Genomic DNA, 25,849 nt, shown 5'->3' with positions numbered 1-25,849 from the left:
GTCTAAGAGGTCCACATGACACAATACCAGGAGCGAACCTTTCAGGGAGGTCTAGTGGTGCCAAAGCGCCACAAGAGTCTTTCCAGAATTATCTACAGTTGAGAAACTGTTGGTGAATTTTACAGCAGTGATGGAGGATAACAGGTTATCCTGTATATATGTTTTTCGGCTATAACTGCACTGTTCGTCATTTTGAGATCATTCAGCCTTGTGTAATTAAATCATGAATAATCATAAAACAATCCTGATTTGTTGTGTTTTAATTGATCAAACTCATTTGAGCTTTTGCACAAGAGTTTCAGAAACACTGTTTCACAGCATCAGACACAGGTCTTTATTTAATCCCACGCTTGTTACAGCAGAACAAGGGACAAAAAGAAAAAGTGATTTTGAGATATATTAGAAAAAAACAATAACTGTAATTACAGAAACTGAGCCACGATTAATATCATTGGTTTCAACCCCATAGTTCCTGTTAATGACTATCAAATCAAAGTGTGTGCTTTGAAAAGGTCTGTTAATCTGATTACAAAAATATTTATATATTATAGTTTTCTAATTGTTTTGTAAAATATTTAAAGTATAAATATTTAAACACCAAAACTGTCTTTGATGTTTTCTTTTTCTCTTTTTTTCACCAAGCAAACAGTCCATCCACTGATTGTGCTGTTTGACATTAAATTATATTAATTTTGTTATTTTTGTTCTCATTGAAAGCTTCCCCAGTGTCTCACTAAAAAAATATGCAAATACCTTCTGACAATACAGTGCTCATTTTTCAAGGAACCACGGTTACCGTGGTAACCAAACATTTTCCAGGACTCTCCTCACCTCGCCATTCTTTGTCAGCCTGGGTGTATTCTCATTGTCTCCCTGCACTGGAAGCCTACAGCCAGGGTGGTGACAGTGGACTGTGCAGCTGAACAGCTAGGCAGCTATAACCAGGATTTGCTCATTGACATCACTGGGCGTGACCCCTCAGACCATCCTGATGGCATACTCTACAGACTGCTGGCTCAAGTATGCAAGCCAGGTTAGAACTGTATGATTCTCAATTGATTGTTGAACTTGACCAGAGTCAGTTCTATGCTTACTGCAGGCGGATTTAAAGGGCTCTAGATCAAAAGTAAAAGTGAATGACAATGGTGTTTATCATTGAATTTAAGCTCATTGCTCTTTGACTACTGTTGCTTTAACGGATAATTTATCTCTGTTTTCTCTTTTTGTTTCCAGGCATAGTGTTAGACATGGCCTCCATTTTTGAGGAACACCATCTGTGCCCCAGCAGTAGCCAGCTTTCATCTGAGCAGTTTTGCAATGCTGAATGCATCTTTGTACAGGATGAAAACAAATTTATCTTCAACAATATTCAAACCAGCCAAGCTCGCTTCAAACCCGCCAACAGCAGCAAGTTCCCCTGTGTGCTCATCTTAGCCATCAAAAGTGTTGGGCCCAAGGTGAGGCATTTAAAGTCTCATGGATAAATGTATACAGGACTATCTCTCATTGTGATACAGTATAAAGAAATGTGATCAAATCATCTAAAATATAATGTATTTTTTAGTTAATTGGACAAATCGAGGTGTTTGATATGCCTACAACAACACTGAGCTTTTCCAGCCAGTGGTACACCTTTGCTGTTGTTACCTTCACACCTCAAAGAATGCAGTTATACAGTGCTGTGTTTGAGGCCCAAGTGGAGGAAAGTAGCAGGTAAACAATTATGTGACTGCTACTGTGGTGTTGTCTTTACTCTTCCTATGGATAGTCACCTCTCTTGGCACTCTCTTACTTAGTAGTAGCACCTCTTCTTTGCTCCTGCTGACTTCTGCCACCATGCTTTCCTTACTCTGCTGCATTCAGAATGACACCCACTATTAGGAACAAGGTGCTTCAGTTTGACCTTCTGGGATAAGGCACTCTTCCCAGTGTTTGTGCGGTACGGCCAGCTCTTGAGGAGCACTGAAGGAAGCCCAGTGCTGTACTTCAGGCGGGTACTTGTTGGGTGTAGACATACACTGTCTCTGGCGCTGTTAAATAATGGAAATGTGCCAGGTGAGGTGAGATGGGATACTTTGCTCAGTTCTTACAAATTTTTTATCTGTTTACTTGCTTTAAATACAAGAAAGCCAAGATATAAATAAATGAAATCTTTACAATGCACTCATGAGCGTAACACACAGGCTTGGTAGAATTTTGTGAATAAATGTACTTTCTGAAATTGTGTGTTGGTCCAGATTGACATGCTGGATAAACATGGTGTGTTCAACCTCAAAGCTGGTCTTGGGAGTAATAACATCTCCATTAACTCCACACATCTTCCCTCAGGTAAAGCTTGAATCTGCCTACAATAAACTTCATCTCCTCTTCATTTAATTAATTAATAGGAGCTCATGCACAAATAAAAAGGTTAATATTACTTTAATTTGTGCCTTGTTTCCTTCCCATTAAGTATTGTTAGTGTTATTACTGAGGTTCAGAATTAAGGCCTGTTCACTCTGGTACATTATGCAGAGTAGCAACAGCACAGTAAAGAAGCCAGCCTATGAAAACAGTGTGTTTTTACAGTCATTTTACTTTGGCATTCTGAAAACAAAGCTGAAACAGTTTTAATCCAATGCTGTTCACTGAATCACCAACATTTTAGACAGTGAAGTTTGCCTGCTCAGTATCGTCTAATGGTGATCACAACTGAACTATCTGCAACACTTTAGATCAAATTTAATCTTATTTTAGTTCAACAAATGCACTGAAAACTAGTGGGTAAGGTTTTCTATGTGAAAAACCTATAATAGTAATTAATTAGCCTCATCATATTCCAGTGTTCACTTGTACACTTTAAACCAGTATACTTTCTTTACTGACACCTGAGTTATTTTGATATATTGATGTCAACTTGATTTCTTCTGTTTTTTCCGCTTCTATTAATGCATGCAAAAAATGCATTAAGCTATCTTTAGTCTATCATTTGGCTTGATTTTTAAAACAATATTCCATTTTTATGTTGCACAATAAACACAGCAATTTCTCATTTTTGACATTTTTCCTCTCCAGAGCATAATGTGGTGCAACGAGCCAACCTGAAGCTGAATGTTAATGAACAGATGGAGTTCCAGATCACCTTCTGCTCTGACAGACACCTGAGTGTCAAGGCAAAAATTTCACTGCAAGTGAAGGACAACCAGCAGAGCGATACCACAATACAAGTGAGAGGAGACACTTATCTGGAAATCGTCTCTCTGGAAAACATCAGCAGGTCATCGCAGGTAATGGATCAGAAAGCTGATGAAGAAGGTATGAGCAGAGGGGAGGACAGAGATCGTTTGAACTCTAAGTCTTGTAATCTAGTTAAACAGAAGCTTGTGCCCACATTATCTTTCACAGGTAATTATGAGGTGCTGAATTTTGGTGACTGCCATGTAAACTTTAAATACCAAGAAAGTTTTGCAATGGCCAACCACAGCAGCAGCCAGGCGGTGAGGTTTGAGTGGCCACCTAGTGGACCTCATATCAGCTTTTCACCACAGGTAAACCATCAAAAAAGTAGCGAAGACTGAAATTTTACATGATGGAACCAGGCTGGTGTATAGTTTTGAAATACTTTTTCATAGTAATCATAAACTGTATGTGATCAAAAGTCACTATATTCATTTTCCTAATAATATAATGCCAAACTAACACCTAGAAATGGTCACATATGAGGTATAAATACTTATAACTCCAAATACCATACAACCATAGACAGTTGATCCACCCTATTCCCTTCCACAGAACCATTTTACCCTAGAACTGAAGAAGCTTCTCGGATGAGAGGTGAAACGTCTTCAAGCAACTCAAAGAAGTCCAGACGCTTTTCTTTCCAAGCTCCTTAGAGAAGTAAAAATGGAAATTTGCACAGTGAAACAGCTTCAGTTCCTACAGCAGTGACCGTGTCTCATAATATACTGTATCTCTCCCAATCGAACACAGTATGCTGTATTAGTCAATCTTTATTTCTCTTCTTTTCAACTTTTAATGTCACAACTCCTCTGCTCTTCTTCATCTTTGTCTCACACTTCTTCCTCATCTTTTTCTTGAAGCGATAGTCATGTATGATTTTCTGCTTTGTCCTTGTCTGCAGATGTGTTTTGAATATGTTGCTGAGCAGCTGGATGCAGTGGAGTCATTCTGGACTTTTCTGATTGAGACCCCATCACTGTCTGTTCCCTTCCAGTGTGTGGTCACTGCTAGAGAACCACTCACCTATCTCGGCAGACCTCACCTTGACATTGGGGAACTGCTTGTTGGTAAATATTGACCCCCCCACGCACATGTAGACATAATAAATCAAAACCTTATTTTATGCAGGGATCAGTGTGCTTTCCTAGTATTTTCTTATTTTACTTTTATTGGTTACGTTTATTTTGAAGAGTGATTCTATTGAACTCTATAGGTTATTTTGAATTGTGCTCATGTGCTTGTGAAGGACAAAAAGTGGAATAAACCGTCAATCTTTGAATGGAGAGGAAGACCCCTTGCATTTCTCTTGTTTCACTATGAGCACTTCTGTACAAGTTCAGAAGTCAGGAGGGGGGGCCTCAAAAACATTGTCCCCAACCACCAAGAAACTCTGGACTTTAAGAAGGTCAGCACACTGTAATGAAACAGGAGCACATAGCCACATTTATAGTCAGCTTCCTTTAAATGCGAACTTAAAACATGACAGTCACATGACACACCCTGTGTGTTCACAGGTGGGGATTTCAGAGCAATCCACCTTTAATTTTCTGGTGTCCAAGTTTTCAAGATTCATTATAGAAGTGAACTTAGAACTAACAGTTCCCAGAGCACTGCAGCAGCACTTTGTTACAAAACCACAACAAGCTAGCATTGAAGCTGGGAAGCAGCTGCAGTCATCGCAATTTTTTCTCACCAGAGCATTTGCAACCTCAGTGAGAAGCTAGTGTGGATTTTTACTGAGGTAATGTGCTTTAAAGGAACAGCAACATTTATTTAGTCCAAAATAAAAATTCATACTGGCAGAGTGTGATGTTACTGGAGTATACCCTTATTTATCTGTTGAAAAAGATAAAAAGGAAAACACCTTACACTTCAGGTGATCATTTTTATTGTCATCATTACCATATTCCAGTGAGACCTTAAAATAGATTTTCTAGTAGAACTAAGTTTTGAACGATTTCTTTTCTGATTTGCTGAGCTGTAATCAGTTTGAACCTGTCACTTGTGACAATATCAAATTCTTCTTTCTAAGCAGTTCTTTGTAATGCATATCCCTCTCTTCGTTTATCTCATTAGGTGAAGCATGCGCCAACATTTACCTTTGATATAAAAGGCTGTAGTACTGAGTCTTGAATTCTCCTTTACCAAGTTCAGTTTGGGAAGTACTTCTTGTACTGTCCTGGCATGGAGCCAGCAGCTCTTGTGTTAAGGAGCACAGGTGAAAAGCACACCAGGTGTGTGTCAGTCTTTGGTTTTCCCCTGTTTCAGTGTCAGTCAAGTCAAATTTAGCAGTTCACTGTGACAGTTTAATAAAAAAACAAGCGACCAAACAAAGAAACAAACAAAAAAGGACCAAAAAAATATGGTTTTTAGGTACTTTCAAATGAGCACTTTTTGACAATTCATTCATTCATTAAATTATACAGTTAAAAATTTTAAAGGTTCTTCAAGCAAAGGCTCTTCAAAATGCTGCTGTTTTCACTCTTGCCTGGCTCGTTAGCTGGTAACCTTTTCTGACTGGACCAACTTCTGGTCTTTAATTCCTTTCATAGAGGGCAGCAAACACAGTGCATGACATTTGGATAGTGGTTAAATTGGAACATATGCACATTCACATTTTTTTCCAGTTGATTCCAGTAACTGAATAATTGATGTTCCATGCACTTCACAGTGGCTACAGCTACTTGTCACATAATCTTGTCCCAAGCTTCCCACAACAGGGAAGCTACGTCACCTGGAGGATGCAGAAACAATAGAGTCTTTCAATTTCCTGTTTCTCATCCCAATTAATTAATGTTGTAATTAACGGTCTCAGTTTTTGCTGTATTAAAAATACATGAGCTCAAAAATTTTGACAGTCTAAAACTTTGTGGCCTTCCCACTCCTCAGCCTCCAGTGCCAGTTCAAGAACACTGATGTCCTTCAGATGAATTTCCAGCCAGATGTTTTGTCGGCTGGTGGTGTAATGGAGATGCGTGAGCCACGTCAGTATCATGAAACGCTCCTTCACCTTAGACAGCTGTGTCACGAAACAGGTGGACATACTTGGCCAAGGCATCGAGATCAAGGTGAGAAAGACTACATGAGTGCAATAGTAAGTAACATTGGTTGATTATGCACCACTAATGAAACTGGATTAAGAGGGAAGTTTTAGGGCTAATATTGTAACATAGATTTATATGAATGAAGCGTAACCTGAAAGATACAGTTTTAATACCATCAAGCTTTCTACGCGATCACTGTATTGATGTCATACTTTTAGATTTCTCCTTCCTCACTGTCTTAATTGTGTCCCGTTGAGCCTATCCATTTGACTTCATAATTTGATTTTAAAATATATCAAAATCTGTATGTATTTGATATCTTTATGTCCTAGCTGGAAGTTGAGGATCCAAGGCAAAAGAAGGTGAAACTGGGTCCTCTGAAAATCGGTCAAAAGGGGTAAAAACAGGTGGTTCTGGTACCTTTCGTGCACCCTGATGCTCAGCACAGATAAACCAGTTAATCAAAAGTTATGCAAACAGACAACACAGACAACGCACACATAAATAGCAGGCCACTAAAGCAACACTTAATTTCACCCTGTCTTCCAGGATCTATATTTCAGTCCAGCAGGTGAACTGCTGCTGAAATTGAGCAAGGGTTCATGTACTGTTCAGATCAATTTCTCACCTCATCAGCGCATTCTTCCCTTCACTGCTGAGCTGAAGTTTGTAGGACTCCTGCACCCCCTGCTGACCATCCAAGGTTCCTGCCAGGTAACCTGTTAAATACAGATACTGTAATCATGTAGTCAAAAGTCTAATCGGGAGTACGTTTTCACAGAGTTTCACAAAGTTTCATACACTTCCTTTAAAACAGAAAGAGAAAAGTTCAAACGAATTCTGAATATTGACAGTACTACTATAACAAAGTAGGACTTGCTATAAATGCCATATGCTATATTATAAGCAAGAATGATTAATGTTAGCTCTGTATATCATATAGTCTTAATTTATTTCATGTAAAACTACCAGGATGTCAAAGCCCAGCCAGAAGAGAGGTACTTTGGAGCTGTAGTCCAACGCTGCCATTCAGGAAGAAGAATGCTATGATGAATACTGGTGACGCTGGTGCCCAGTAAGATTAGACAGCAGTGACAAACACATCTTCACTCAGAAACATCAATATTGTGTTACTGCAGTTATCAGAATGCTTCACATATTATAGCTGCAGTTATTCTGCCTGTTTGCTTTTTTTCTTTAACAGGTTTAAGTGGAAAACAGAGGATTTTCCTGCAGTTATTCATCATGCCAGCTAATGGATATATCTATCCAGGAGTGGAGGTTCCCTTTCCAAGCGACTTTTGCCTCTGTGGAGCTGAGTAATGGCACAAAATATGAGAATCTTAGTTGCCTTGTGGAGGGTTCTTCTTCGCCTGTCACCCTCACTGTCACTGGCTCCTGCATCATGGCCTACACTAGCAAAGAGGTTTGACTCTGTTTTCTTCACCATTCTGCACTGTAATTGTGCCAAAGGGAAAAGGACAGTGTTGAGTAATATGAGAAAAACAATAACATATATGCTGTTTTGAGTTGATGATGATTTTAAGCTTTTTACAGTCAACAAAGCTAAAAGATTAGTTATCTGGGTATTGATTTTGAGGCTTTTCCAGAGGGAATAAAATCTAAAAGGTGCCTTGTCAGCACTGTGACTCCTTGACTCATTGTAGGAATGGTTAGAGGCCAGCATCAGGTAATGAAAGACATTGATTTGGCTCATTTGGAACAGGCAGCAGCTGCTGACAGATTTAAGGATTTGTAAAAACTATTAGTCAGTTTCAATTAGCTGAGTACTTCTGAGAAAATGCTTTAGGAAATTTCTCATGTTATGTTATCTTGAGAATGAGTTACAGATAATTTAATTTTATCATAAATGCAAAGATTCATTTCTGTGTTTGGGATAAAACCCTATGCTTGATCAGATTTCTCTTGCTGACAACATCCAATGTAGCAAGATGATATAATGACCTTGAAAGTATAACCTTTGTAACATTGATCAAGTAATTGTTGTCACCCTGTCTCTGTGTCCAGGTGGTGAGCTCTGTGTGTCCAGTTCGTGGCTCCCACACACAGACCCTGTCTGTCCTCAGCCCCACAATCCAGTGTTGCACCATCAAACCTGTCATTGAGGGCAAGCATTGGAGTTCTCCACTCTTTGTGACCTTCAAGCCGCGCCAGAACTGCATTCCCAATAACCTCCCGATCTATGACCGTGACTGCTCCTGGAAAAAACACCAGGTAGAAGAGCCACCATCTAAATACAATCTATTATTTATTTGAAAAACTGGGTATATTTAATACTTTTTAATATTGAAAAGGTTACAGATAATAAAACTATCTATGTAACTATAACAATTTAATTAATCTCTGTTTATCCTTTCTCTTGCCTCAGGGATCTGCCTTTTTTTGCCTTTCCCGATGGGACAGGTGTGCTGTACACCTTGCAGGGAGCTGCTGATCCTCCTGTGGCAGGGGACACTCTTGTGCATGAGCTACCTGCTAAAACTCTCCACACACTGTTGCTCCCTGTGCACAACTGGCTCTCTAGGCAACAAAGGTAAACACTTAGTCGGGAACTATATACACTTGAGCTGCTCTTAAGTGATATGTCTCTCCTTAGCAGCTAAATCACCAACTAGTTTCAACTGTGTTGTCTAAACTGAGATGACACAAAATTTTACATTTTGAAATTTTCTACTAGAAAGTAAGAAGTAAAGTGTAGGAAATGATCCCAGTTAAGCAAAGCTTTTTTTGTGCTAATATGGAAATCTATAGTTCCTGGCAAATTATGCAACAGATGTATAACAGAGCAATGAGTGTACTCATCTGTGTTGTCAGGTTCCTTGTGTGTCTAGAGACAGTGAAGCCTGACAAGCCAGATGCTACAGTGTCCCTCAAGGAAATCAAGTTTATTGATGTCCCTGCCCATGCTAAGAGGGACTACGAGTGTTTTGTTTTGTTTTGTTTTTTACATACACAGAGGGTAACACCACGGTTTACTCAAGCATACACATCCAGACTTGGATGACTATTTTTTTTTTTAGCCTTGTTCTCACATCATCCTTTTATCTTTATCCTTGGGTGACATTCATTAATGATGAGACAGGCGAGTATTTGTTCTACCTCGTTATCTTCAAAGGCAACATCTCCAGGAGTCCTGTCCACCATCAAGCTGGGGACACCTGTTCGTCAGGTGGCCTCGGCCACTATTCAAGTAGAGAACCCTCTGACCCAGACAGCCTGCCTCACTAAGGAGTGTAAATGTCTTGGCATCATCGTCCAACCTCAGCACAGTGTGCCAGGACAGTCCAAGGTAGATAATGAGTACATCTGCCATCACATTAAAAAAACTGTGTGGCCACAGACAGACTCTTGCTGGCATATGTGTGTGTCTTTTCTTTACAGGTTTTTTTGACTGTTCATTACATGCCTCTTCATCCAGGCGAGTCTACTGCCCGTCTAACTTTGTTCAGCAATGAGCTGGGCCACTTCCACTACGATCTGCTTCTCAGAGCTCTGCCCCCACCACCAGAGAAATCTGTGGACAATACTTTGCTGGGCAGCAGCCACTCTGTCACTGTAATGTTTAACAACTACTCACGCTTCAAAACCGAGTACTGCTGCAAGGTAAAAAGTGGCAAAACAAATAGCCCTTTCTTTCCTTTTTGTACATTTATTCTAGCAACAGTACTTTACATGTGGTCAGTGTCAGCATTCATCACCGAGGCTTCCTTCTCATCTGCTCTCTATAATTCGTCAACACAAAAAGTTGATTTACTTGCAAACACCTTGTGTTATCTCTGTCCTCCAGACTGACCGTCCGGCCTTTATTGTAGACAAGAATGTCAGCACATTACCAGGTTTCCCTTCGGGCTCAAAGGCCAGCATGGAGGTCCGTTTCAAGCCTTATCAGCTGGGGTAAATAAGAGGCCAGCTAAGCCTGTCTTCAGTAATTGGTGGTGAATACATCTTTCCCCTACTCAAACCTCAAGGCCCGTTCAGCATCAAAGCCGGTGGGAACGTCATTATCCTCTTCAAGAATGTGTTCCTGCAGACCACCACTTTCTCTCTTCTGGTAAAGAGCAAGTAGAATTTACAAAAGTCGGCACTATAAGACAATCAGAACAAAGAGTGAAAGTTAAAAATGTCTTATCAACATAGCTGACAATGATTACAACATTCTAAAACAAACACCCTGCAGGCAGCCAATACTCTTATTAAAAATAGGGATGCTTTACTAAGGCTCATTTCCTTTAAATATTTGCACTGGGTTCATTGCCAGCCAACACGGAGCAAGATGATTTAAATTTAGCCTGGAACAGATTGCAGTGTGCAGAGTGGTGCAACCTGGCTTATGTTTAGACAAATTGTACTCCTGCTTGTATTAAACGCAGCTTTCACATCTTCAGCATCTATAAAATGTTTCTATTCAATTTATGTTTCATTTAAACATGTCTCTTATTCAGATTTGACGTAACTTGAACCCTGCTCATGTCTAGGTTGACAACTCCCATTTTACTGTCAATGGAGGGGGCAACATTCAATCCAAAGAGACCCCGAAAATCCTGGTGTCATTTGAGGTTCCTTCAGACGGCTCTCCAGGACCATGGTTAGGCAGCTAGATCATCTCCAGTCGGCACTCCGAAGGCCACAGGAGGCCATACTCACGCGTCTATTATCTGAAGGGTCTTCAGTTATCTTAGAGACATGTGCAGACACAGAGAGATTGACTATAGATGTAAACATGAATGCACTTAAGAAATTAGGCCTTCATTGCTGGATGTTCGTATGTTTCAGTTGCATGTTTTGTTATTTTTCTGTAGCCTGTTAGCCATTTAATTGCCAAAATGTTCAAGCCAGAATGTGTTGTGTATTTGTGTGATTTAAATAAGTGGCTGTCACGAATCTGTTGGTAAATATTTAATAATGAACTCAATACATCCTGCATATAAGACTTGCCCAGGCACGTCACTGCACATGTTTTACCACATGGGGGCAATCGTGTCAAGTGATTGACCCTTTCTTATGTTCCAGCGATGGGGCAAGATGTATAACACGCCTGACTTTACTTCCTTGTGGTAATCGCGATAACCTGTTTGTTAACTTTGCATCGTGACTGAATTCATCCAGAATGCTCTGCGTGCTGTTAAACACATGGTACATTACGGGGAAGACAACAGTACAGCGGAAAGGGCAAAGCTGGGGGAGTCGCTCATTACCAAAGGTTAGAGCTCTCACATAACACTGATCCTCTAATGACTCCTTTTTACTCCATGTGGAAAATCCTCTGATCCACCCATTGCCACACATGACTGCTGGCCCACACCTCCTGTTGTCACTGTGGAAGGAATAAACTGTGCCACGGTCTCCAGTCAGATTCGGATAGTTCAAAGTGATCTGCAACTTTGCTATTTTACAACACCATGAAAAAATAGTCATGTGTTTTTACACTGTAGTAAGAAAAGTATTAGCACTGAAGGCGAGACATTTTAGCACTTAGAAATATGAAAGCGTTGATAACAACACTGAAATAAAAAGTGCAATAAACTCACTTAAATCTCCAAAGCTGTTAAATATCTGCCTACAAGCACGTATGGGTAGATAGGGCTCTGTAGGGTGGGTGGGTGTGATTTGGGGTGGGTGCTGTGATGTAAGAGGGGAGCTGGGGTGGGGGTGGGGGTTCTCTCTCCCCCATAGAGCGCAGCATGAGCGCTCCGCAGCAAAAGGATGTGTGAGCAGGCAGCGCGCTACTGTAGGGACGGAGTCCACAAACTGCTGAACAAAGAACAAGCCAAACTTCGAGCCCAAGAAAGCCGCGAGCAGCCGAAACCCGTAGCCGGTCAGGACAGCGAGTCCGCAACGGCAGCGCAGTCCGGAAACAGCGGCGCCCAGCCCGGTGGAATCGACGGGCTCGTCCGCTGGATCGTCACCAAAATGAGCGACAACAAGAACATCTCCAGCCGGGAGTACGCCTCCAGTAAGGAGGAGGTGGCCGTGGCTCAGGAGCAGTTCTTCGCTCCGGAACCGCGGAGAGGCATCTCCGTTATTTTGGATGTGAGTATAGAAATGCACCGGGTTGGCAGGTGCAGGGCGGGTGGGTGCTCGGGATGAAGACATCCAGTGAACAGCGCGTACGGACCGGTGCAGTGCGCACTTACGCGCAGATACTCGTGGCTTGGTAGAGTAGGCGGAAGATTTGACACTTTGGTGATGAATGTGGAAGCCCGGGAGCAGCCTCAACGCGCTGAGCTCAGTTTCCATATCTTTTCTGAATGACCCATCCAAAAGATTCACTGTACTTTTATTGCATCTTATTAAGCAATATTCTCTTATGCGTCTTTGTTCACTTCTTCATCACCAATAAAAGTCACGCATTTATAGTCGAGAGGCAGCTTTACTTTTACTCCTGGCTTTACTGTCAGTCCAACGTGCAGTAGCTACGCTCACACCAATTTTATGACTGCTATTTAATTATTCATGAGAAGGTCTTACTACCATATTGTTATTGATCCATTCCTTACAGCCACTGCTTAGTATTCTCACTCCCGATGTAATGTCTTTCTGTTATCAGACAGCTGATAACGGAGCAGCCTTCCTGCATTAAAAGTGGCACTTAGCGCAGTGCTGATTTGGGTCAACTCATCAATACTATTGGGTTACTTTTCATCTTGGCCGCTCTAAATGTTTCCCCAGGAGATCTGCTGATGCTGCTTTATTAGGGTAAAAAACAAAAGAGAAAGTAGTTCAGCTTCTGCAAAATCTGACCCAGACCTAAATAATCTGATAGGGTGGTAAAGAAGGGGGTCCATGGAAAACTAATTATGATCAAAACCACTGCACCAATGTATCCTAGTACCCTAGTAAACTCATTCTGTCTGTGTTTGTGTGTAAAGGATGTTGTAAGGGGTGTAGCCTAGTTTGCTGCGTCGTTGAGCCAAGCAACTGTCCGCTAAGACAGATGTTACAGTAAAAGTGTTTGTAAGTGAACAAGCAAACAAAAAAACTGTGCTGCACTCATATCTATATTTGAGGAGAGGTTCGTTGTCATTGTATATGCATGTATGTGTTCATATTTTCATTTTCTGATTAAAGGTCCTGGATTGCTTCATTTTTTGTGGTGTTTTTTCACCCTCTCACTCCCTGTTAGAAATCTGCCATACTCTCTCAGAGTGGCTGACTTCCTGATATCAGCTGTGAACTCATTCTGGTATTTTCTCTTGAGCCCTCTGCAACGTCTTCAACTTTGAAATGTTAATCGTTTCTTCATTTTCCAATATTATTGACTCCAGCGTTATTATTGTGGTGAACAAGTCGAGACCAAAGAGGTTTGAGTGATTGCTCTGCACGTGCGCATGTGCCCGCGGGCAGCGCTTCCCTCATTAGATCCTCAGCCTGCTTGTTTTTCCTTTACTGTTCAAGTCTTCGCCTGCATCATAACCCCACTGTACCTTTCTCGCTATTCATTAAATTCCTTTCATCCTTTGTCTCTTCCTTTTCCTTCCCTTCTCTCCTCACCTAATTTCCTCCATATCCTTTTTGCCCTCCCCCCTGCCCAGAAACATACATTCTTAATAAGGTTAGAGATGGATGCAACACTCTCCTCTGCCTCTGTCTTCTTTTTCTATTTTGCCGGATCTTCTCTCCTCTGCTGTCGCTCGTTTTCTTCTCACTCTGTGTTTCTGTTACGATTCTTTACAAAAACACACACACACACACGCGCACGCACACACCGCCTCTTCATCGCAACACTTTGCCTCCTCTCCAGGCTTGTTTGTTTCCAGTAGCTCCAGAGTTGGCTCTTTTCTGTTGAGTTGAGTGCACCCCAGGGTGCAGCCGGAAAGCAGAACAATGCAGAGCAGCTTGTCATTTGGAACGCCACTCGTCTCAGCAGTTAATGATTTTCTCTTTGGCCTGTTGAGATGGCTGCAGTTGCTGTGTGAATGCACCACTTATTTAGAGTTTAACATGCCTCCTGCTCATAAGTGCAAGAATCTATATATCAGTTTGTGCACTAAAAAGTGCGACCTTTCCTCAAGTTTTCAAATTGCATTCATGATTATTGACCACACTATTTAGATTACTTTGAAATTAAGGCTGCAACTAACTGTAAATTCATTATTTGTTCTGTTATGTCTACAAATCATTTAATGGATTGATTAGCATTTGTATATTTCTAACTAATGTAAGCAAATATGCTAAATATGATAAGGAAAAGCCTAAAATCCTCACATTATGGCACCAGGAAACAGAACGGCTGTCATTTTTTGCTTCAAAAAATAGCCAGACCATGAAGAAATCAAAATGGTTGCTCATCCATTTTAATACATTCCGATTTAAACAGTGAAATTTTTCTTTTGACATTTACACAAAGCGTTATTGAGGAAAGTATGAAGTAAGTCTAGAACTTTCCTGGCAGTTGCAAAGGTTATTGCAGAAGACCATTTATAAATATTTCTGCAGTTCTGTTCTCAAATGTGGTTAAAATAAATATGTCTACTTCACACATTCAAATGCCATCCACATAATCTGTGGTGTAAATTAAGATTAAACATGGCCAAAATTTCAAATCATGAGGTCAGATTATGGGCAACTAATCACTGTAATCCAAAAGCCAGGCTTCAGATCTCCCTGAAAACTCAGTTTCTTCTACTCCCGGGTCCATATGATATCAGTGAGAGCTTCCATCCCTGATTTGTTCATGTGAGGGACATAAATCTTGCTGTGAGCACAGTCGCCACCAATCTTTTATTTGTAAGGGGCAGCCATTCAAAAGAAAGCTATTCATTTTTTTTAGTTAGTGGGTGAACATGGGAGCTTTGGGCTAGAATTAAATTTTTAAAAAGAGGATTAAAAAAACAATCGTGCATGCAGTTACTACTACTGCAGAGTCAAGAATAAAGATATGAAGCTGGAAATGAACATAACAGGTCCTTTTAACATCTATCGTTTCTTGTCTCCCTCAGCCACTGTGGATACCTTTGAAAATTAGTCCCTATTCTCCCAGTAAAAGCACTTTCCTCCTACAGAATCAGTTTCCCTTCCTTTTGTATGTTTTAGTTTCTAACAAAACGTGCCTAAAAAAATTGGTTATGTTTGTCACAGTCAGAATTAATAATACACTGTACCTCTGTGCATCTCTGTCTTCTTCTTTTCTGTCTTGCCTGCCTTATTTCATTGTTTGCGTCTCCCTCACCGCATCTCTCTGTGTTTTTCAATTCGTCGCTGTGCTGAATTCTGGCACTCCTCAGTAGGATCACTTCATATCGCACTCTGAAACTCTGATGAGAGTACCAGTCCTGACATAGGGAAAGGAGCTTTCACTCAAGCTATAAATTAGCTCACTGTGATGCACAAACACACAGCAAGTAATCATCAATCAGCTACAGATCAGTGACTTCGTTTTGTGTGTCTCCACGTTTTCATCTTCTTACGCACTAATAAACTTTTCACTTCTGCGGCTCTTAACAAACTGTTATCGTACACCACTGCACCTTATCTGGTTTTAGACACATTTTATTTCAAAGTGTGTTTGTGTGCCAGACTCAGCCTTTGTGTGGATTCAGTGTATGGACTGCAGAGCTCTCTTATAATGGCTGTGTTGGAAGTAAAAGTCAAAACACTGAATGGTAGACTGATTATTTCTATTACCAGTTATTCACCATCTGGATTCTCTTCTGCTGCAGAGAGAGAATTAGTCATTCTCTTACTCACATTAGAATAACCGCATTTGGTCGTATATTTCCACAATTCAGCAGAGTTTAAGTTTTCGTTCATTTTTTCCAGACTCGTGCAATGTTATCTGTTCACTAGCTGAACAAATGGAAATCATAGTCCCAGTCTTATCTTTTGCACGTAGATTACGGCATTGAAGACTGGCCAGAAAACAGTTTTTGTTCAAAATTCTGTTACAATGAAAATAATGATTTCTTTCCTTTTTTCATAAATTTTTTTATATAAATATGTATGGAACTTCATCATCATTGTTGTATGATTTATTGACCAGAAATTAGTTTTTTTAATTCACAATGACCTTGACCATGATATTCATTTAAAGAAATTTCAGTAATTTTCAGGAAAATTCCAGTGCGTTCCTCAGGGTTCAGTACTGGGCCCCGTTCTCTTTTGTGTGTAATGCTTCTACTGAATACCATAGTTTAGAAATTGTTTTTGGATTGCTTTGTTACATTGACTCGCAAATCGCTTGGAATGGTCCAGTGTTCCTGTTTATACCTCATGCAAATTACTGCAGACACAATTACTCTTACTAACGTCATTGTTTTGCTTTCTGTTCACAGATTTTCAGAAGAGCTGACAAAGATGGTAAGTGGAATTATTCATTAACATAACCTGACTCATTGTCTTACATATAGCAAGCAATAGTTGTAGACTTCCCTGCATTCTTGATTCCTTTGACTTGCATAACAAAGTCCTTCTCTTACCATTTGGCAGTCATCTTATTTAAGAAGGGATTTTGAAGTATGAACTAAATAAGCACCACTGAGTTCTGATGAAAACGGCTTAAAACATTTGCTGACTTTCCCCCAAATAATATTTAAAAAGCGTTTTTTTCCGCATCAGAAGTTACATTTTATTAGATTATCCCAACAGATTTCAATTCAGGATTCTATATATACTCATTGTTGTTCTTGCAATGAAAGCCAAGAAACAATGAAATATCCATCGTATGACCACAAAAATGCTGTTGTCCACTCTATCTTATTTTCAAATAGTTTGCATCAGCAGTTTTGTTCCCAGGTTGAACAAAAATGGATTGAACTGATAGTGGGAACAACCTGTTCCTGAATTATTTTGTCCTGTTCACACAATAGCGCCTTGAGATTTTCTCGGTCTGAAGCCTTTTGTACACCGGGAAAGTGGCAAACCCTGTCTGTCTGCTGTCTGAGCTGCAGCAATATTTTTAGCATTTTGGGATATTAAAGCGCTTTCTGAGGGGAAGTTTATTTTACTGTGCAGCTTTGCCAGTGAGCAGTTTGTTTATGCCCTGTGGCATCACATGCACTGCTTTTTTCCTCTTCATTTTGATCTGTTCTTTTTCTGTTTTATGTATCTCATCCCCTTCTTCCATGCCCGTTTTATCCTATCGCTGTGTTGTTGGCAAAAAGAATTGAACTAATGAGGAAACAGCATAAAAAGTTTAGCTTTTAATAGCAGCCAGATGGCCATTTGCTCTTCCAGTATATGTGTGTGTATGTGTGTGTGTGTGTGTGTGTGTGTGGGGGGGGGGGGGTCTCTGTCATCTGAGCCGATTATTCATTTGTCTTCACCCTAGCGTATCCGTTTATTTATGTATAGATTGGTGTTAACTGCCACGGTTTCTGGTGTCAGAAACAGTTTTGCCTGTGGCATCAGCTGTCAACATTTTAAATGCTCGCACTGCTTAATTACCAACTGCTCTGATTCAGAGCGGCATTTAAGGCATATTTACATTTTCAGTTCACACTGATTTTATCCTGAGCACAGAAATCATTTTGGCCATTTAGCAGCTATTTTTCCATCACAAACAGTCTGTGGCAACTTTTTGATGTTTCAGCAACTCTGTTGCAGCTCCAAACACACACACACACATCTGCAAATGTCTGTAAAGAGGCAGAAGGGAGTGTGTGTTTGGGAAGTTGCTGCAGTGCCAGAGAAGAGTCAGGAGCAAAGATGTTGGGTGGTTGTTGTTCAGGATAAATGTTATCTGATGTATGGAATACAGGTTAGAGACAAAAAAACCCAGTAAGCTCAGGAAGAGCTATTTTTAGCCTTCCTCCTCTCTCCTGGGAGAAGAACAGGGAACTGTTTTAACAAGTGTGAGAGAAGGGAGATGCTAATGGGGAAAGGAGGAAACTGTTGGATTAAAAAAGAGGGTGCAGGGACAGAGAGATTGACATAAGGAGAGGTGGGGGCCAGAGTAAAAAAGGAGAGGAGCAGAGAAAAGTGAATAAGGAGAGGACCGAGGGAATATGAATCATATATCTCGCAACATGGCAGTAATTGAGCTTCAATTTGGTGAATTCTGTCTTTAAATTCATAGTGCAGAGTTCACAGCTGGTATCTCTGCCCCCAAGCTGCAGAAGCTGCTACAAGCTGGGTAGTGTGTGTGTGTGCACGTGTGTGTATGTTGTGTTTTATGCATCCAAATCTACGGTAAATACAAGCACTGGTGAGCAACTTTTGTTTTTGTTAATGTATAATATGAGCATGTGTGCATCAGTATGCGTAAGCCCGTTTAGAAGTGCTGTTTATTTGTGTGTGTGTGAGTAAGTGTGTGTGTGGCATTATCAGGGCTGACACGCAGGCATTGTTATGCAGTCGGTGGAGTGTTTCAGCAGCCAATAAGGCTCTGAAATAGTTACATCATTTGACAGCTCTTAGTTCACTTTTTTGCACTTGCAGCAGCACCTTTAATATGCCATCAGACTGCTGCAGTTTAGACTTTGTTGAGTGAAATAGAAATGTTATGAAATAATAACCTGGGACGCTGTTTTAATCAGGTGTTGTCTGTATTTGCTCACTTAATGACATTTTGATTTGTAGCACACGGTAAAAAAAAAAATCAACTAATTTAATACACAAGTTAATTAAACTTGAAATTTATTTAAAAACAAAACAAAACATGTATTCAAACATATTTTTTAACCTCCATGATTTACCTTTTACCTTCTTGTTTGATTAACTGTAGGTTTGATGAAATCCTGGAACTGTGTTACAGAAACAAAGCAGTTAGATTACACAGTCAACTCTATTTTTCTTAAATCTGGTCCTTACCCTAAATATCATAGTTATCATACAGTTAAAACAGAGATTGATGACGTTTCTGTACTTTGGTCTCTGCACCATTGAAGTTGAATATTAACTAGAACTAGGCCTTCATCTTCTGACTTTTGTTTCTGAGATTTTTAATTTCATTTAAAATCTAGTTTATACGAAACTCACTTGTTTGAACCTGTTGTTGTTTTTTTCTGGTGAATTAATGAACACACAGTGAACCAGTGGTAAGACACAATCAGTCCATCCACTGTGAAGCTGGAACCATTCAGAACATGTCATTTAATATTTAATAAAACGCTTCAAGAGTGTTTTATCATTTTCAGAACTTAAGGTCTTGGTTTAGTTTACTGATTCCAAATTTTTTGCTTAACCAGCTCATCAAATGAGTCTATAAGCTTCAGTCACACAGAGACCGATTCATGACCACCCGGCAGCCCCTGGTCGCTTGGGAACAATGTGTATTCTCTGGCTAGCTGGCAGAGGAGGGTGCGACCTGAGCAAAACCTCCTTGTGATTGCTTCGGTTCCTAGCAGATTGCTGTGGTCAACGGTAATTTGCACATCAGGCACTGCAAACACTTGCTAACTAAACACTAAATGGCATAAAAACTCCCAGACATCACTGTGATCCCTGCTGTATACATTCTGCATTGGTAGTAGGAGGCAGCATGGTGGTTAGCACTGTTAGCCTCACATCAAGAAGGTACTGGGTTTGAATCCACCATCTGGCCAGGGCCTTTCTCTGTGGAATTTACATGTTCTCCCTTTGTCTGCATGCATGTAGGATCTCCGAATACTCATTCTTCCCACAGTCCAAAGACATGCACTTAGTATGGAGTCCATACTCGCCAACCTTGAGACCTCAGAATTAGGGAGACATTCAAAAGGGCTGTGGGGGCGGGGGGTTATAGATATACACATATATATACAAAAAACGTGAATCTTACAGTGTTTATTTATCGGATAAAATAAGTTAAATGTCAACGTTATTATTGTCCGGCCGGAAACGGCGGGGGTGCCCAAATTCACAGGCTGCATCCTCTTGAGGACCCAGCCTTCGTGGTCTAAGTAAATTCTCAACCATCTCATACTTCTGTTTAATCAGTTTTCTGTTTGACGTTTATTCAGCTGTGTGAAAACTTTGGAGGAACCCTCCCGAGGGTTTAATAAAGAAATTTAATCGAATCTAATCTAATAACTTTAATCTCAGCCGAATCGATTTACTCACGAACAAATAAAACACTGAAAAACGCCAAACAATAACATTTTTACGTTATCTAAGTGACTTATATATCATGTTTAACTTGAGTAGCAAAAGACCGCGGGGGTTTGAAAACGATGTACGGGGAGTTTGCTGTTCTCGTCGGCTCAAATATTTGAAGTTCACACAGCTACATTCTTGCCTGAAAATATGTTAAAAGTTTATTTTGCGACCCAGAAAGAGTAATAAGAGTAATATTAAAACTAAGTAGCTGCCGCCATTGTTGGAAACTGGCTGGGATATGGTTTTTCAATATGGTTGTCCAGGTGGAAAAACGGGAGAATGGTGGCTCCGGGAGATTTTCAAGAGGGGCACTGAAATTCGGGATTCTCCTGGAAAAATCAGGAGGGTTGGCATGTATGATATGGACAGGTTAACTGGTGATTCTAAATTGCCCACAGAAAAAATATTTTCTACCTCATACCTTACCTTCTACCAGGTGAACATTGGGTCAGAACTTTTTAACCAGCCCTTTAAATCCCTCTTTTGCCACCATGCAACCATATCGTGATTTCCATCTTTTCTTTGCTCTTCTTAAAATATGGAGTGCAAATAGCAATTGGTATTAAATGCAGCTAGCAAATGCTAGCACTTGGTGGAATCATTTGTTTACATTTGGGCTGCTCGTACTTTTGAAGCCTGGCTATACTTGATAGTCTTTTTGCCTCAAGTGATGAAAACATTTTTGTTGTTTCCATTTTTACCAGGAACGATTTTCTTGCCCATTGGTAAAAACTGCTGTGCTTTGTTAGAGGTTGTTGAAGTAGCTCTCTTTTTAGGTACTAAATCATCAGTGGAGGCTGACACCTCTTGCTGTCAGACGTTGCTGGGCTTGAATCGTTGTTGAGTGTACTGGAAACTTAAATGCACAGTGTTGCTATTAGCAGTGATATTGCATAATGACATTTGTATATATCACCTAAAAATGTATACTAGTATTATATTGGAGAATATGATATGGCACAGACCTAGTTGTCATTTAGGTTTATTTTCTATTGTTGGGTGTTTGATTGTGAATTACACAAAAACCTTAAAAGACTCTAAAAGTGTCAGGAATGTGTGCAGAACAGCATGTACACTCATTTTTCTTTGTCCTTCTTCAAGCTCTTCAACCGCTCAGGAGGAGTTTAATCAGACATTGTAAATGACAGCACCTGTGTAGACGAACCATGGACACGTCACCTGATTTAATTAAGGAAAAAACCTCTTTCATGACACTTTGACGCTTGGATACATAAACTAGTGAAACATGGAGGAGTTTTGTGTATGTGCTCTCAGCATTTAGCGGTTTTAGGGTTTTGTTTTTTTTTTCTCGCCTCGTGACTCATCAGCCATCTGCTAATTATCACAGTGTTTGACATAAAGACAGAAAGCAGAAGGAGTTTAGGGAGGCTTGTTTATCTGTGCTGTCAAGGCTAGACAGAATTACAACATTACAGCTTAAAGCAAATAGAAGGGTGCAGCTGCTCAGTGTGGCCAAACATAGTTGCATTAATTAAAGTGACTTCTTCATTTTGTTGGTATTTTGCTTGGAGAACCTAGTTTTCCCTAGCTTTGTACATCACCTCCTCCTGTCAGACCACCTGTGGATCTGTTCTAAATTAAATCTGCCAGCTAATGAGACATTTTCTTCTCTTATGAATTAAAAACACACTATTTTAAATGCATTCAGTTTTAACGGGAATCATGTCAAACAAAATGCATCATCACCATTTCATGAACACCTCAGTGTTTGTATGTGATAAGAGATGATGGGTTGTATTATTAATTTCACTGCTACTTCATAAAGCACTTCATTAGGGACACTTGGACAATCTACTGCAATTATAAATATTAAGATTACTTATTTATTGATATGAATTGCTGATCCTTGCAGAACAGGTCCCATATTGATCCCTGATTAATTAATTTTCTAATTAAGTCTCCCATAGGATTTTCTCTAATCTACACAAAGTTATTTCAATAAGTGGTGCTGAAGGTCCTATTGTGTCTTTTTACTTTGCAAGCTTAAGGCCTATCAACTTCTCATTAGTCATCATAATTGGTTAAAACTGGTCTTTCCTCTTTGCAAACTTTCTATCGTTGCAAAAAATATTTTTTTGACAGCACTCATTGGATGGATCAAAATTTAGACCCATGGGGAAGTCTGAGGAACTCAGTGAAGATCTAAGGAGAATTGTAGCATTTACACAAGGAGATTCCAGGAGCATCATCTCAAACAGTTGTACTTAAATGCAAATTCTTTGAATGTGTAACCACTTTGCTAAGGTCTGGAAGAAGACCCAAAGTTTCACCTGAGGAAATTAATTAGGATGTTCAGGAATAGCCCAGAAACCACCAAGCCTCAAGATAGCCGCAAACTAGAAACTGCTGGAACACCAGCATCACTGCATAGAGTGAAGTGAGTTTTATGTGGTCATAGACCGGAAGGATGTCGACAAAGAAGAAAGCCCCTGTTCCTGAAAATGTGGAGAAAAGCTTTATGGACACATAAGCTAAAGATTGAGCTATCCGGACACAATGACACGAGGTATGTTAGAAGGAATAAAGGTGAGATTTTCAGACCTAACAACACTGTTAATGTGGTGCTTTGGAGCTGTCTTGTTGCAGGGTAACTGGTACATTTCACAAAGTGGATGGAATGATGAATAAAGTGGATCACCTCCAAATTTTCCAACTTTATCTCAGATCAACTGCTAGGAGACAGTTGGGTGTTCCAACAGGAAAATGATCCAAAATGCACGATAAAAATGGTTTTGGGGATGGATAAAGCAACCTAACATTGAGCTTCTGTAATGGTCTTCTCAAAGCCCTGACCGAAACCCTATTGAAAGTTTGTGGGCAATGGCTTGCTCGACTTCAAATCTGAGCTATAAACTCCTTTCCATATTGTTCTTGATACCTTTTTGTTCTTGAGTAATCTTGGCTCTTAAGCATGAGAAATGTTTTCAGTTTTACATTTTTACAGGTTCTTTGGTTGGACTTGGGTTTGAAAGTCATTTTGGTTTAGGTTTAGAGATACCTTTTAATGATTTTTAGCTGGTTAAAAAGCTACATGTACCATGACATCTAGTTCTGGAGACTTCTAATGCACTTCTCCATGTAATAAATAACCTGTGTTCTATCGTAAAATGACACTATGTAGATTCTAGAACCACATGTTGCAGCAATAACCTGAAGTCTTATACATTGCACTGCTTTCTTAAGATCCCACCACAGCATTTCACTCAGGTTGAGGTCTGGACCTTTCCTGGGCCATTGGAACAGCTTGATTTCTGTGGTGTCCTTGGGATAATTTTCAAGACATAATTTGGGCCAAGCTTTAGCGCTTGGACAAATGACTTCACATTTGACTATAGAATACTTTGGTATACAAAAGAGTTCATAGTCAACTCAATGACTGCAAGGTGTCCAGGTCCCGTGGCAGCAAAACAAGCCCAAATCATCACCGATCTGCTTGACAGTATGAGGTGTTTGTGCTGATATACTGTATTTGGTTTTTGCCAAACATGGGACTGTACTTTTTGGCCCAAAATCTCCACTCTTGTATGTCCTAGGACATTGTTTAAGAAGTATTTTGGTTTATTCGAATGCTGCTTTGCAAACCTAGACCGTGTTGCCATTTCCTTTTTGGAAGAAGAGACTTTCGCCTGGCAATCCTTCCAAACAAGCCTAACTTGTTAAGTCTTGTACAGTCATGAACCTTAACATTTTACACGCTAATGGGCCTGTAGAGCTGTAGCTCTTTTTATTTATTTTTATTTTTTATTTTTTACAATTTTCTGAGCTTTGTGTGGCCTTGGGATAAATTTGCTGGAACGTCAGTTCTCAAATGATAGCTTTCCTGTGGAAGCTAAAAATCAGATTATTTTTATTATGTTCTACACAAAATCTTAAAACTAAAGAGAGTGTGCTTTACTAGTACTACAGCTGTAGAAAGTGGAAGAGTGCGATATGTATGGGAATGACAAGCAACATTCAAACTGGGTGGTTTTCTTTCTGTTAACATATTGCCAGTTTAGTGGTTTTAACAATTATAGCAATCACAACAAAATGTTATTTGAAAATTAAATATATTATCTGTCTTACTATATACTTTAAACAAAACTAGGTCTACAAATAACACTGAAGTTTTAAAGTTGGCATCGATTTCTGGCAGACTTGACAAATATGTGTTTTTTAAATCAAAATGTAGTGAAATATTAGAAAAAAACATGTTTGTTCAAAGTTTCAGTGCAACAGTTCGTTTGATAATCTTACATTCAGGCTGAGTGAATAGTAATTCAAAGAAATTAACATTTGAAGTGCTTTTTCTTCATTTCTGTGAGGTATTTATATCTATAATTTTCTGTCTGATCAGGGTAGCTCTAGTCTCTCACAGATTTGTGGCACAGCTGCCAAGACTTTACAGGCTCACAGAGAGGAAAATGTGGGCGAGACTGGAGGGAAATTAATAATAAGTAATGATCAAACAGACCAAAATAGTGGGAAGGAAGAAAAGTTTGAAACAAGAAATGAAAGAAAACATTGCAACAGTCTGAGAAGGTTTCAAAGGAGGAGGAATTTAAATACGAGTGGAGGGAAGATGAGGACAGGGGTTCGGGTGAAGTATTGCTGGGGGTATAATGAAAAGAGGAAAAGCAAGACATAAATCAGTCAGACAAACTGACAGGTGGCAGGCATGAGGGAGAGGCAGGAGTGAGCGATGAGGCGGTGCAGACAAAAAGTATTATGGCTCTGTACGAAGCATTTAGTTCATGGGTTATTCAGCAGGAGCTGGCTGGTTTACTGCAAGTACACGGGTCCTGAAAAGAGGACAGAGGGAGCGCATCTCTGCTAACTGTCAAACCTTTTTCAGGCTTGACGTCTTCGGGTATTTTGACATGTAGTCTCTTTGTCCACTTTCTGAATAAAAACCACCGGTAACTGCGGGAAATTCAGTGTGATCTGGCTGGAGTGTTTGCACACAAGTAAGTCGGTCAAATATTCTCAGGCCATCTTTCTCTGCATTTAATGCATTGCGGACAAGGAGGATAATGAGAGTGGTATTGATCTGCTCATCTAATTTGCCACCAGAATATAAACGTATTTCTCAAAATGTCAAACTATTTAAATTGAAATGTCATCATTATTTTTAACTTTGACAGAGTTGTGTGTTTATTGGTTGCTTGTTTCATTGGCCGACAGCCAACCGGCCCATCATTCAACCAGCCCCCAGCTGAGTTAGACAGGCCGGGCGTAGGCATTTCAGCAGACGGACTTCATATTGACCAACTGGTCCTCAGTTTGTGTTCGGTTAGCGAGAAAGCTTCTCCACCACTCTGAAACCCCACCGTGCTTGAGTCGTAACCCCGGCTATATGCAGAGAAAGATGAGTCAAACCTCCACACAGTAGCAGTGTCACTCATTAAGTTGTAGCAACATTAGGAGTCCTGTAGATTTATCAAAGACTATAAAATCCTAAATTTAATCCAAAACCTATTCTTACAGAAATGTATTAAATCTCTTTACAAATAGTATTTTTTTAATTAATGGTATAGTGTAGGATTAATAAG

At 39.9% G+C, this 25,849-nt stretch overlaps 3 protein-coding genes across 6 annotated transcripts in view; all 3 read left to right on the top strand.

The window, feature by feature from the left end:
- Positions 1–811: 811 nt before the first annotated feature.
- Positions 812–2,324, top strand: LOC109202757 (hydrocephalus-inducing protein). Its single transcript, XM_019360781.2, has 5 exons — positions 812–1,033; positions 1,234–1,457; positions 1,565–1,713; positions 1,864–2,060; positions 2,238–2,324. Exons 2-4 carry the CDS (start codon positions 1,248–1,250, stop codon positions 1,913–1,915), a joined length of 411 nt encoding a protein of 136 aa, XP_019216326.1. The 5' UTR covers positions 812–1,033; positions 1,234–1,247; the 3' UTR covers positions 1,916–2,060; positions 2,238–2,324.
- Positions 2,325–3,123: 799 nt separating this feature from the next.
- LOC102081138 (hydrocephalus-inducing protein) lies at positions 3,124–11,214 on the top strand. Of its 3 annotated transcripts, none has more exons than XM_025909072.1 (16): positions 3,124–3,294; positions 3,385–3,527; positions 3,772–4,286; positions 4,433–4,624; positions 5,296–5,453; positions 6,109–6,287; positions 6,596–6,977; positions 7,236–7,338; positions 7,468–7,689; positions 8,292–8,498; positions 8,653–8,817; positions 9,099–9,243; positions 9,400–9,573; positions 9,666–9,887; positions 10,072–10,335; positions 10,760–11,214. In XM_025909072.1, the coding sequence occupies exons 10-15, from the start codon at positions 8,467–8,469 to the stop codon at positions 10,180–10,182; spliced, it is 849 nt and encodes a 282-aa protein (XP_025764857.1). In that variant the 5' UTR covers positions 3,124–3,294; positions 3,385–3,527; positions 3,772–4,286; positions 4,433–4,624; positions 5,296–5,453; positions 6,109–6,287; positions 6,596–6,977; positions 7,236–7,338; positions 7,468–7,689; positions 8,292–8,466; the 3' UTR covers positions 10,183–10,335; positions 10,760–11,214. The 3 variants fall into 3 exon arrangements, with proteins under 3 accessions (XP_025764857.1, XP_025764858.1, XP_025764859.1); XM_025909074.1 differs by lacking the exon at positions 3,124–3,294 and adding an exon at positions 4,734–4,960 and having other exon boundaries at positions 3,305–3,527; XM_025909073.1 differs by lacking the exon at positions 5,296–5,453.
- Positions 11,215–11,930: 716 nt separating this feature from the next.
- necab2 (N-terminal EF-hand calcium binding protein 2) overlaps positions 11,931–25,849 on the top strand; it is a 136,038-nt gene continuing 122,119 nt past the window's right edge. The window contains exons 1-2 of one of the 2 annotated variants that reach the window (XM_005449398.3): positions 11,931–12,314; positions 16,556–16,580. In XM_005449398.3, the coding sequence (XP_005449455.1) occupies positions 11,988–12,314; positions 16,556–16,580 (352 nt within the window). In that variant the 5' untranslated portion in view covers positions 11,931–11,987. The remainder of the gene's footprint in view (positions 12,315–16,555; positions 16,581–25,849) is intronic. The other variant, XM_005449397.3, reaches the window with a different exon arrangement.

Source organism: Oreochromis niloticus, linkage group LG7, assembly GCF_001858045.2.
Source record: "Oreochromis niloticus isolate F11D_XX linkage group LG7, O_niloticus_UMD_NMBU, whole genome shotgun sequence".
Taxonomy (NCBI): domain Eukaryota; kingdom Metazoa; phylum Chordata; class Actinopteri; order Cichliformes; family Cichlidae; genus Oreochromis; species Oreochromis niloticus.
This window is presented reverse-complemented; position numbering and strand designations above follow the sequence as displayed.